Here is a 12,378-nt window from a genome sequence, read left to right as displayed (position 1 = left end):
TGGACTGACTCACTTTGTAAAAGCAGATGTAGAATAAAATTGTAACGCCCCGCTTGTACAGCGTTACGGTATTTGTTTATTTTCGTTCCAGAAATAATTAATGTTTTCGTTTCATTTTCGTTCAATTATTAATTTTGTAATTATTTTAAATAGTTTAATTTTCTCTGCGATCAGCGATTTATTTAATGAGCACAAATTGATACTACAGAAAAGAAGAAGAAGAAGAAGTTTATTTTATTACATTTAATTAAAAATTTCGATTATCTGATGTTAGTTGACTGAATAAGAAAGTTTCCAGATTACTGATTAGCAAGAAGAGTTTGATGAATTTTAACATACAAAATAAACAGAAACAAGATATATTTAATCTTCAAAACTAAAAAATTAAATAATTATTTACAAAACCTTTAGTGAAGCTAAGTTTAGACCTGGTAATTTTAAAAAGTGCATAATAAGTGTGGAAAGCAAACAGGTAAATCTTAAACTTTAAATAGCCAAAATTTTTGAATATTTGTGTGTTAAAGTTGTGAATAGAAAATAATGATGCAGCAGTGATAACATTATATGGGAAAGTCCATTCTTCCCATAATATAATGCCACTAATTATGAATGTCGTGAAGATCTAAGACATATTACTGCCTTCTAAATTCTAGTTAAAATGACCTCAGAATTTCGATAATCTCACAGATCTTTTCTGGATGCAGCATGGTTAGTAAGTAATGAGTGATTGAATCAGAGAATATGCATGAACAACTTACCAATAATTTTGTATATTGATAGCTTGATGAATTCCATAACTGCATATTATTGTAACATACTTTCATTTTAAGAAATATAATACAATGCTGTTGACATCCCTCCTATTCCATATCAAAATTGTAATTTCAATAGATATGTATATTATGAAGAATATGTTAGCTTGCGATTGCAGCTAAGAATTATGAAGAGTACGTGGCGATTACAAATAATATTTAAGTGTGGTGAAACAATGTTGATATAATGTATCGTGATGAAAACGAGTACTATATTAATAACATATTTGGAACATGTTGGATGGAGAGGAATCAGCTGCAATTCGTTCGGAATCTGTAAAGAAAATTAAAATACATTATTTAACATGTTTTAAAAGAATCAATATACAAATAAAAAATAAGTATGTTACTATAGTCAGTACTGATTTATAGAGGTTACCAAGCATATCTTCCTTTTGCTGAAACCTAACCTAACTTCCAAAGAAAACTTCGAACTCTACTTACTAACTAAACTATTTTTAAAATACAGTCCATCACAATAATTTGTATCAACTAAGTACTAGTGTTATACATGGAACAGTATTATGGAACAGTATTACAATATAAATAAATACAAAACCCTAACTTCTGGAAAAGGAAAATAACGTAACCTAAACCTGTTCTAAAGTTACTGTTACTACTACTACTATCATCGAAAATTCTATGATTAAACTAACTTAATCTAATAAATATTTTCTGCTAAAACTGTTTAATAAAATACTTACCTGTCTTGAATACCTTGGAATACGTACCTAAAACTGATGGACCACTGTACTGGAATCCTGCCTTGCATATCTTCTATAGAGCTGTAAAGAAAAGGAATGTATATGATTAATTTGTTGTATCACTGCACTATTTCCAAATTGTGTTCTTTTTTAAAAAATATATTCAGATATAATAAACTAACAACATTTAATTTCTTGTTAAAGAGCAAATTATTTATGTCAATTACTGAGGTAAGTCATAGACTATAAGCTACATATATTATGATAAATTGCTACTTACCGGAACAACTTTTGACGTTTTCTTTACGTAAGAGTCGACATCAAAAGAACCTGCTTTTATTATTGTTTTTCGCGAACATAATCGCGAATGGCGACACTGGGCCTTACTTTGTTTCAGAACTGACATTGAAATTATCAATCTTTGAGGAAATTAAATATCGGCCGTACCTTGAAGCACAGGTGCGGTTACAAAATGTTGTATAGAGTAATAGAAGACAGTATTGTATCCTATCCTAAATCAGTCCACCTAACTTATGTTGCACACGGTTTTCATTGCGTAGCAGATACAATCAGATGCTAATGTCTAGCAGTAGACGTGCTTGTATCAAATGTAAAGAAAGAATTTGTGAAAGCTTCATCACGCGTACGTATCTTTGGCGAAGTTGCGAAATATTTTCCTGTACCTTCTCAATCAGTGAAGCTCGTGGCTAGATGGTAACCGTATTATGCAGATAACTTAAATCAAGTGAAGACAGTTGTAGACTCACCAAGTCCCGATGATGCAGGTGCTAGTTATGTGTCTCAAAAATGTTTTTCTACAAGTGACATTGAGAACAAAATTAAGTACATACACAACCACTTCTAGAGAATACCTGACATTATTAGACAGTTGGAATCCTGTCAAGAACACTTTGCAGCATTCACTCTTCTTGTTGGGTGTATTATCGCAGACTTTGTCCAGTGAAACAACTCGCGGTCTTGCGAAAATAGCGACAGCTACTTTGTCAAATATTAGGCAAAAATCCCGGGTACAAAACAATCTGCGCCATTGCAAATGTACTTAATGATGAAAACATGTAATTGGAAGAGAATGTAACTTACGATGACATTTGTTGTTTTTCACATGCAGCACTTCCGCTGATGTAGAAAGAAACTTTTCGACCTACAAAACGTTTCTTACAGATAAACACAGAGGGTTAACAGAAGAAAATCTAAAGAAGATGTTAATAGTTCATTACAACAGAGATCATTAGGATAAGATTTTTGTAAGAAACTGACATTTTATTTTCTTCGTGTGTATTTCAGTTCATATGTTAAATTTTTTAAATGCATATTTTAGTGCATATTTTTTTTTATATTTTTCATGCATATTTGCATGCATATTTTGGGGTTTGTTTGTGAATGGAAATCCGGGCTCTAGAGATTAAAAATACTTTGTTGGCAATTCGTATAGCACATGTGCCTTGCTAGCAAAATATTTTTATAGAATAACTCCATTTAAATATCAAAAACAATTGTCTATTTAGATATTATCGCATTTCTAATATATATATATATATATATATATATATGTTTTCATAATACAATTAAATCCTTCCAAGTGCCAGTTTTACATTTTTAAAATTTTCATTAAACTTTCTCTCAAGTTAGTATAATGTTTTTCTTATTTTTTGTTCATATTAAACCTTTCATTTATCAATGAGAAATCTTCAATTGTAAATTTAAGAGGAAGAATAAACTAGAAAAAAAAAATAAACAATTCCATTTTTATTTATTTATTTTGATGTAATTGAAAAATACAGTACAGGCAACAAACAATTTCATCAATATTGAGTATATTAACAGAAATATTACAGTGAAATCGACGTTTTAGTAAGTACATATGAACGACTCCAGGGAGCATAATGTTAAAGCGCCACTTTCGTTGAAACTCAATTGTTAGGTGTGGGGGGCGCGGTGGCTCAGTGGTAGAGCGTTCACCTCTGGTGCTTGGGGTCCCGGGTTCGATCCCAGCCTCCGCCAAGTGAACTTTGTGGTGGACAAACACCGTGCTCGTGGGTTTTCTCGGGGTTCTCCCGTTTCCTCCCACTTTCTTCATTCCACCATTTTCACTCATCTCTCATAATCACCGTCTCCTTTAGCCTAACCGGCATAACCGTGGGACGTAAAACTTAAAGATTTCATTTCATTTTCAATTGTTAGGTGGAATGAGCTGGGCTCGGTCCGTAGAACAGTTTGTAGACAGTTTAATTTCGGAAAAGTACCTGCGAACCTTGTTTGGTATTTCGTTCCATGGGAAGATTGAATAATCTTTTCCAGTTTACTCAAGAAATGAAAATGAAATGAAATCTTTCAGTTTTAAATCCAACGTTTATAGCGGCTAGACTCAAGGAGATGGTGATAATCAGAAATGAAGGAAATGATGGACTGAAGAAAATGGGAGGAAACAGAACAACCTCGAGAAAACCCACGCATATGATGTTTGTCCACCACAAAGTTCACTTGGCGAGAGCTGGGATCGAACTAGAGACCCCACGCACCAGAGGTGAACGCTCTACCATTGAACCACCGTGGCCTCTCCAGTTTACTCAAAAGTCTGGAAATCTAACATACTATTTTGTTTTCGAGAGCCAAATAAACATCGTGATAATATTTCCATAATATCCGTATTACCTGTTAATCATTTATTCATTTATTCATTTATTCTTCAGTCTTCTCACAGTCACTGTCAGATACAGTTTCCACACCCAACGAGTCACATTTCATACGGAAAATCCATAATCCATTATTGTTATTATTGTGAATAGAACTCAAAATTACATTAGCAAAAGTGAGGATTTCCATTTTGTGTTCTTTTTTTAGTTATCATAACGTGAAGGGTTGCACACGAGACAAATGTTGATGTTGTCTCTACTACAGTAGGAGTTGTGTAAGTGATGTCTGATCTCGAAATAATTACCTGTTTCTACTGGTATTTCTTTTCTTATCTCGTATTTCATGAAAGCTCCATCTTGTCACGTGGCCAACCCTAGTGGTGTACGTTAACTGGATCGAAAACTATTTTCATAACATTTCTTGGATCACCGAATCTCCCATTCTAACAACACTGAAATCTAAGATAAGGTAAGTACATAAGCAATTTATTTTATTATCGCTACACTGTTCCTTACTAAAATTGAATTATTATTAAATTGGCGCCATGCGGCAAAAGCTAAAGAGTGGCTACGATTATATTGTTTATCATCGAGAGATTTCCCATTGTATTCATTTTCACGCATATTCCGCGAAGTCAACTGAAGAATTCAAAATTACAACGTATTACCTGTTACTGTAATTTAAGGAAGTATTGTTAAAAATTCAGCACATAACTATATGAAAATTTACACGATAAATCCTGTCTCAGGACCTTATAGTATTCTTGTCAATATATATACGACAACCCTGTTATATTCTTATATCTTTTTATATGCAGCCACATCCTGATACTAGCATGTCGTTCCAAGTACCATGCACAGGATTACCGTTATGGTCTAAATATATTATAGACATTGGTGCATATCTTGTAGGGATACAACAAGATCTTGGGATACTGCTGTTTACCCTATCATGGTAAACACTTTGAATCATAAAATGTACTGTCATATACATCGGAACCTCTGTGGGAAATGGACAAGCACCGGCGCAATAACTTAGATTAAGTCCTGGAGGTTGAACTATTAACCTGTCCAATCCAAGAGCTTTTACGGTCACATACACTGAACTCTTGTTGCACATTGTGTCATCTCTTGATTTTGAAGCTGCAACATTTTTACGATAGAACGATTGTAAATTTTGTAACAGAAGTTCCATTACTTTTATGTTAAAATCAAGAGAAGTTACATCTATCTTAGTGATAACGTCTGTATCGTTGGAAACGCAACTTTTTCCATTTAAACAGTCTTTACTTTCTTCATAAGATGATTCCGGATTATCAGTGTAAGATTCATGCTCAACATATTCTGGGTCATCTGTAATATTGTATAGAATTTCAGAATTTTCCTTTGCAAAGTTGATATGGAATGTCTTCAGAAAGTGATCATGAGCATTTGAACTGGAATCTGGAACAAAGAAAATAAAATGAAAGAAGTGACTGAGATAAACTGAGTTTCCTTTTTTTTAATACTACAAAACACGCTCAGAAAGTAAGTTCCATTTGCAATTTATGCTACGATTATGCTGCAATCAGAAGAGTGAAGGCAGTTGGATCCATTGGAAAGGCAGAGACACGAGCGTTGGAAAAGACAAAAGTGCAGACGCTTGGTAGTGGGTTGCGAAAACATTAAAAAAAATATCGCAACATCCAGCGCATGTAAAGTGCAATGAAACCGCCAACACAAAAACTTGTTGCTACGAAAATTGCATCATCCAACCCAAATCAAGGAACGAGTAATGCCAATAGATACGTGGTGTCCTTTTCATTCACGGTAATGCGTGTCTCGATAAGGCAGGTGCTACGAAATGACTCCTCAGAATTTTGACAGGGAAACATTTCCTGGTCTCCCAAATAACTAGGGATGCGCACGAGACGAGTCGAGACACGGCTCTTCCAATAGAAAAATATACATCTTTCGAGTCGAGATATCACTTTTACAGCACTTTTCGAGACGAGACAGCCACAAATCTTGTCTCGTGCGCATCCCTACAAATAACCCCAACCTTGCCCTTTCTGATTTTTGTGTATATCTTTTTGAACCTAAAAACTTTCCTTTCTCACCAGAGATTCGTAGTTGAAGATGTGGTCAAACAAGTTGTCACCATATAGTTAGCTCTTAGACAATATCGTTCTTCGATACGGACATGCTAAATATAGTGACTTTTAAGGTTTCTAAACAGGGATAATAATTATGTTGAAACATATTCACAGAACCTGTACTTCAATTTTACATCTTTTTAATTAGCTAACGGAACTTACTTTTGAGATAGCCTTGTAGAATTACTTTAGTTCCTACGTTATATACGTAAACATTAAAAGTTTCTGTAATTAAAATTTCAGCTTGGAGTGCTGACATTTGCCTATGATATTCTATGAACAGAAAGATGCCTGCACTTAAGATGCCAATTGACATTAGAACAGAAAATAATTTACTATTCTTATTTGTACTCAACGAAACTTCATTTAATGTTCTTGAGTGACTGCTGGGTTTGAATTATCATAATTGCAAACAATTTGCATAGAAAAACGGAAAAAGTTGATATTACTTAATTCACTTCAATATCCTTTGTAGTTGCGTTCATGTTATTATTATTGTTTGTTGTTTGTGTCACTTGTTGGGTTCTTTGTTTACCTATCACTATATAAGTGTGAGTAAACACCACAATGATTTTGGTTAAGCATTCTCAGAAGTTAAGACATTCAAAGCTTTTCCTTCTCATCCAATTTTTCCTCTGCTGTATCTCCCGAACACTAATATAACATGCGTTTTTCCCCTCTTGAGGTCGAGAGCGTAAAACATTATTATATAGGGCCATAGGGTAGGCCGAGGGAGTAACCTGGTTAGGGTCGGAAAAATATTAGAACAAAAATATATTTAAAATATATTTCTTAGCTAAACGTTAAAATAATTGAAATAATAAACACTACATTCTTTCATTTTTCTATTATACTTGCAACTCAAGCATATAGTGTGTATGGGCTGTAACATATCGCAATTGCATTCGAAAGAACAACATTACTAGATGCAGCATAACATGTTTCACACTGCTTACTTTTATCGGGAACTGGGAATGTAGTAATCGTGCATTCCTACAATTGATGTTCAGTATATGTCAATAATAACTGAGTGGCCCTTTCAGCTAACAGAAATTATAATAAGGAATTTTGATTTTCATTGTACTTTAATTACAATGCATTTTAATTAAATTATAATTGCATATGTTCATGCACTCCAGTTCCAAGGACAGAAATTATTTATAAATGTTATTAGGTTAAGGATAAAATGAATACCAAACGCTATTAACTCCCAGCTATACTACTTTAAGATCCAATCCGGGCTGGCAGATAAACGCCACATTATTTTAACAATTCTTATGATCTGAATTCTCAGCCTCGAGATTAAACAAAGTACGGTATATTGACCAATCACTCATATGACGACCTACCTAATAGCGTGTAAGTCCTCCATTCACATCGTATTCACCTGCAATTCAACGTGGCCAACATGTAATTAAGGTCGGTAATCGTTCGCTGGTATGGGCAATTAAGCTGAATGTAGTGTGAATTTCAATGCTTGTGCAACGGTGAGGCGCGTTATCATCTAATAAGGTTCAATGCAACATCGGAATAAGGAGTGTAATATGATGGAATATATATTGTCTGCCAGGAAATCACGACATTAGACACCACAAAAAGACCTAGTCTTTATGATGTAGCTCATACCTAGGAGCTTCGACATTCTGGTTTAGCCAGGACAGTTCTAGATTTACAGAATCTGTTCCCTCCAAAATTGTACGAAACTCCCAAATGTCCAGGTTTTTCTCCAGAACATAAGTTAATGCCATTCATGTTGTATTTAATAATATCGCTTTAATTAGTTATCAGTGCTCAGTTAGGGATAATAATCTACTCTCTTTAACTTACTTTTGATGAGTGTTTTGATCTAATATTTGATTAATTCTGATTAGCGTTGATCTATTATTTAATCAATTCTGATGAGCGTTGATATATCTTTTGATTAATTCTGATGAACGTTGATCTATTTTTGATTAATTCTGATGAGTGTTGATCTATTTCTATTAAATCTGATGTGGTTGATATATCTTGATATTAATTCTAGCATTTCAGCAATGCATTATTGTTATGTTTATCCTTCTCCTTCGCCCTCCTGAGTGAAATAATGTGGTATTATTCCCATTTCCTTTCCACACTTTCGTACCTTTAACGAATCTGTAGTTCATCTGCCTTATATGGCAGGTTTCCCTCCAAACCGCAAGAAGGTGCCCTGACCTTTATACATTTTTCCGCCCTCCAAAAAGGCCATTGGTGGTAGATGTTGACTCCATTCTTCCAGGAGTCAATTGATTCCTTCCTACATTGTCCACTTAAGGCGTTGTCCTCTTTCTCCATTCTGAAGTCTTTCTTCGTTCAGGATGAGACTTTAATGTATTACTTAAATCTCTTTGTGGAAGAAGTATTTCCAGACTCTAACTTTAGAAGTGAAAAAGAAATCCTGTTAGCCCCAGGACCTGTCGACAGGCAGAATATTTAATAATAATTTCAGTAAAGAGCTAATGAGTATTCTGTAATTATGCGGTAAATATCCTAAAGGTATTTTTGATGTATATCTTCATAGAGTGTTCCGCTTTTTAGACTGAAAATTTGGGAATCCTACTCATACTATACACCTACCATCAATGACATACACACTTTAGACATTGAATATACGGCTCTATCGCTACTTGGTGTTTACATCAAAATGGAATAGAGTCACTCGTCAAATCACCTTCTAATCTTCCATCGTCCATCTCGTATGTTTGTCATAACCTCAGTATAGCCATTGGCATTGTTAGTGATAAAGAGCGGTGACGCAGTAAGCATTTCCTGGTGAGTGTAAGACACATGATCATGGGAAATATGTTTCAGTTGTACAGATTACGGATTCTCAGTTGTTATTTTCACCATTTGTTAAGTCGTATTTATCTATTATAATGTTAAGAGAATATTTATCTTCTTTTACTTACTGGCAGGTGTAACATACAAATACTTTTTACAATTGGATATACAACATTATTACAAGATGGCTGATTACGGTAAACACTTTCTTCCGCTTATGCTTTAATTAGTCAATCGTCTCCCTTAGCCTAACGGGCATAGGCGTGGGACGTTAAACTGAGAATAATTCCTTTCACTTCATTTTCGTTTCTAATTAGTCAAAATCCTTCACTGAATTATGATATCTCATTCAATATGCTCGAATATTAACAACCATGTCCACTAAACATCATCCATCTTCTTCGGGCTTGGTTGGTAAGGAATCAGCACCTAGATACTAATTTCCCTTTTTGTAGTGTGTACGGCGCTGTTAATAAACAAAAAGATAGAGTTCTATGTAAAGGTGATACTTAAACAATTTTAAGGTATAAACGTGTTTAATTTTTGTAACCAGTCACGAAAATACATAAAGAGCTAAGTTAACTCATTGAGCCACTAACTCTCAACTGAAATTACTGTGTGGAGAATGAGACTTGAATGCGATTTGATATTTGTACACACTATTGATTTTCCACTCAAACTGATATGGTTCGTCTAATGGTTTAATAATACCAGTTAATTTCCAATGCACAAGACAAAATACTTATATTTGACAGATCGAAGAGACCAATTTACCCTACGGCTAAATAGATCCATGAATTACTTAAATATACGTAAGTAAAACTTTACAGTAGTCAGCTCTCTGGAAATCAAATACTGAAGAGTACTGTGTTTGTTTTAAATTTTGAATCACTGTTGTTTCTGTCAAGGATCAATATTAGCAGACGAAAATCATATTCACGAAGAAATTAAATGTCGACTAAAAGCAGGGAATTCGTGTTACTATTCGGTTCAAAATCTCTTGTCGTCGCGAATTCTGTCGAGGAATTTGAAGCTTAAAATATATAAAACGATAATCATGCGTGTTGTTCTGTATGGTTGTGAAACATGGTCGCTTACTCTGAGGGAAGAACATAGATTGAAAGTATTTGAGAACAGGATCCTGAGAAGAATATTCGGACCCAAGAGGAACGAGAATGGGGAATGGCGGAAGCTTCATAACGAGGAACTACATAGTTTATACGGTTTACCCAACATTGTTAGGGTCGTCAAGTCTAGGAGGCTTAGGTGGGCAGGTCATGTAGCTAGAATGGAAGAAAGTAGAAACGCTTTCAAAGTCTTGACTGGTAGACCCATAGGAAAACGACCATTAGGAAGACTTAGGCGCAGATGGGAGGACAATATTAAGATGGATCTCGCAGAGATAGGAATACAAAGTAGAAACTGGATGCAATTAGCTAAGGATAGAAGTCAGTGGAGAGCTTCTGTGAACGCGGCACTGAACCTCCGGGGTCCATAGGCCATAGAGTTAGTTAGTTAGTTTGTTAGTTGTTTCTGTCAAACCTGTTTGTTGATAATGGTGGTAGAGTAAACTTGGTTCAACCTATACAATTCAAACTCACATACGTATGTCATACTGTGCATTTGATGTGAAGTGAGTATGGTGTTGCCAGGAACATAAACAATAAAATATTGTCAATTAAATTTTGCTTTTCATTGATAAAGATATTTGTGTTACACGTGCCATATTTTGTCAAAATTAGCCTTGTCGCGACCATACCTCTATGCATTCATAAAATATCACAAACGAATGACCAGCCAGATGTCTGTGAACTTCTTTAAACTACATTGCCGGCATCTCGGGCGCTACCTAGCACTTAAGTTTTGTTGTCAAGGGCTCAAGGAATTGGGGACTCTTATTTCGTAATTATAATCGGTTGTGACAACAAACACCGCTTTATTTTCCTACTTTTTTGCATCTCCAGATAACATGTCAATACATTCTACTCGTTTTCCTGTGCCTGCAAGTAAACAAGTTCAAATGGCTATATTTTTCACTCTAACCCCTGCAATTGTTTCACTATTTCACTATTTTTGATAGATGCAGTCTTTATTTGTAGAGTACTGAGATATCTTGTATACGGCGGAGGATCAAGGACCCAGCAATATCATGGCCAGAGTGTTCATGTCCTTGACGATAAGAAAGTAAACAGTACACAAAGAAGCCAACTACAGGATTCATTATAATCTCAAGCAAGTGACATCGATCGTAACAATAGTTTCTCTCAAGCTGGAAATGAGGGAAAAGCAGAAGAATGTGATTTTTATTTCAAGCAAATTTTCCAAAATGAAAGTAATTGTTATGTTTTATATGAAAACGTTCTACTAAACAATACAGCAACTTATAAAATCTTGTATATCCGACTAAAAAAGTTTATTTATCAAACGTATGAATTCAATATTGCGTGCTGTGATATGCAAGTGATTCCCGAGTTATGGCGAGAGGTCACTAGCCCATTCTCCTACCTCCTAACGCTGTTCTGCTGTAATACACGTATCGTTTTATGAATTCATGCATCCTTTTCTGTAACGTAACTCTCAGTTTGACGCATTATGTAACCGTTTTAATCTTTAAAGTAAATTGCATGATTTCACCTATGGAAAACCATTATTTAAATAGTTAATTTAAAACATGACATTGGAAAATCTTTGAGTTTTACGTCTGACGATTATGCCGGTTAGGCTAAAGGAGACGGTGATGATGAGTGATGAATCAAATGATGGAATGAAGAAAGTGGGAGGAAATGGGAGAACCCCGATAAAACCCAAGCACACGGTGTTTGTCCACCACAAAGTTCACTTGGCGGGGGCTGGGATCGAACCTGGGACCCCGAGCAAAACATGACATTGAGTTCGTATATCTTCAGAAAGTTATCTTTGCTGATTTTTAGTTTATATTTGCTTGTACCCGATATGGTAACATAGATGTAGAACACTCCAGCATGACTATATAAGTGAAAGATGGTTTATACTATGACTGGCTAAAGTGGTGTATTTTCGAACTGATAATTTTGATAATATGGTTCTGCTGGGTGAGTGAAAATGTTATCTGTACTAGAGAGATTGTACTGGTACGCCAACCATCAGTAAAATATTACAATATTTTGTGGAAACTACAACTTAGAAAACTGTGTTATCTTCACCCACAAAATTCACTCTTATACGTGTGTCTGAAGTAACGCCATATCGTTTAGATCATTGTTACATTAGTAAGAACCTTAGTAAAAGTGTAAGT

At 34.7% G+C, this 12,378-nt stretch overlaps 1 protein-coding gene across 1 annotated transcript in view; it reads right to left on the bottom strand.

Moving 5' to 3' along the window:
- Nucleotides 1–3,403: 3,403 nt before the first annotated feature.
- LOC145684646 (protein DVR-1-like) overlaps nt 3,404–12,378 on the bottom strand; it is a 317,851-nt gene continuing 308,876 nt past the window's right edge. The window contains exon 3 of the mRNA XM_081757041.1: nt 3,404–5,613. Within this exon, the coding sequence (XP_081613167.1) occupies nt 4,979–5,613 (635 nt within the window). The 3' untranslated portion in view covers nt 3,404–4,978. The remainder of the gene's footprint in view (nt 5,614–12,378) is intronic.

This window comes from Thermobia domestica, chromosome 5, assembly GCF_964235325.1.
Source record: "Thermobia domestica chromosome 5, izTheDome1.hap1.1, whole genome shotgun sequence".
Classification (NCBI taxonomy): Eukaryota; Metazoa; Arthropoda; class Insecta; order Zygentoma; family Lepismatidae; genus Thermobia; species Thermobia domestica.
The sequence above is the reverse complement of the archived record's forward strand: the minus strand, read 5'-3'. Positions and strand labels throughout refer to the sequence as shown.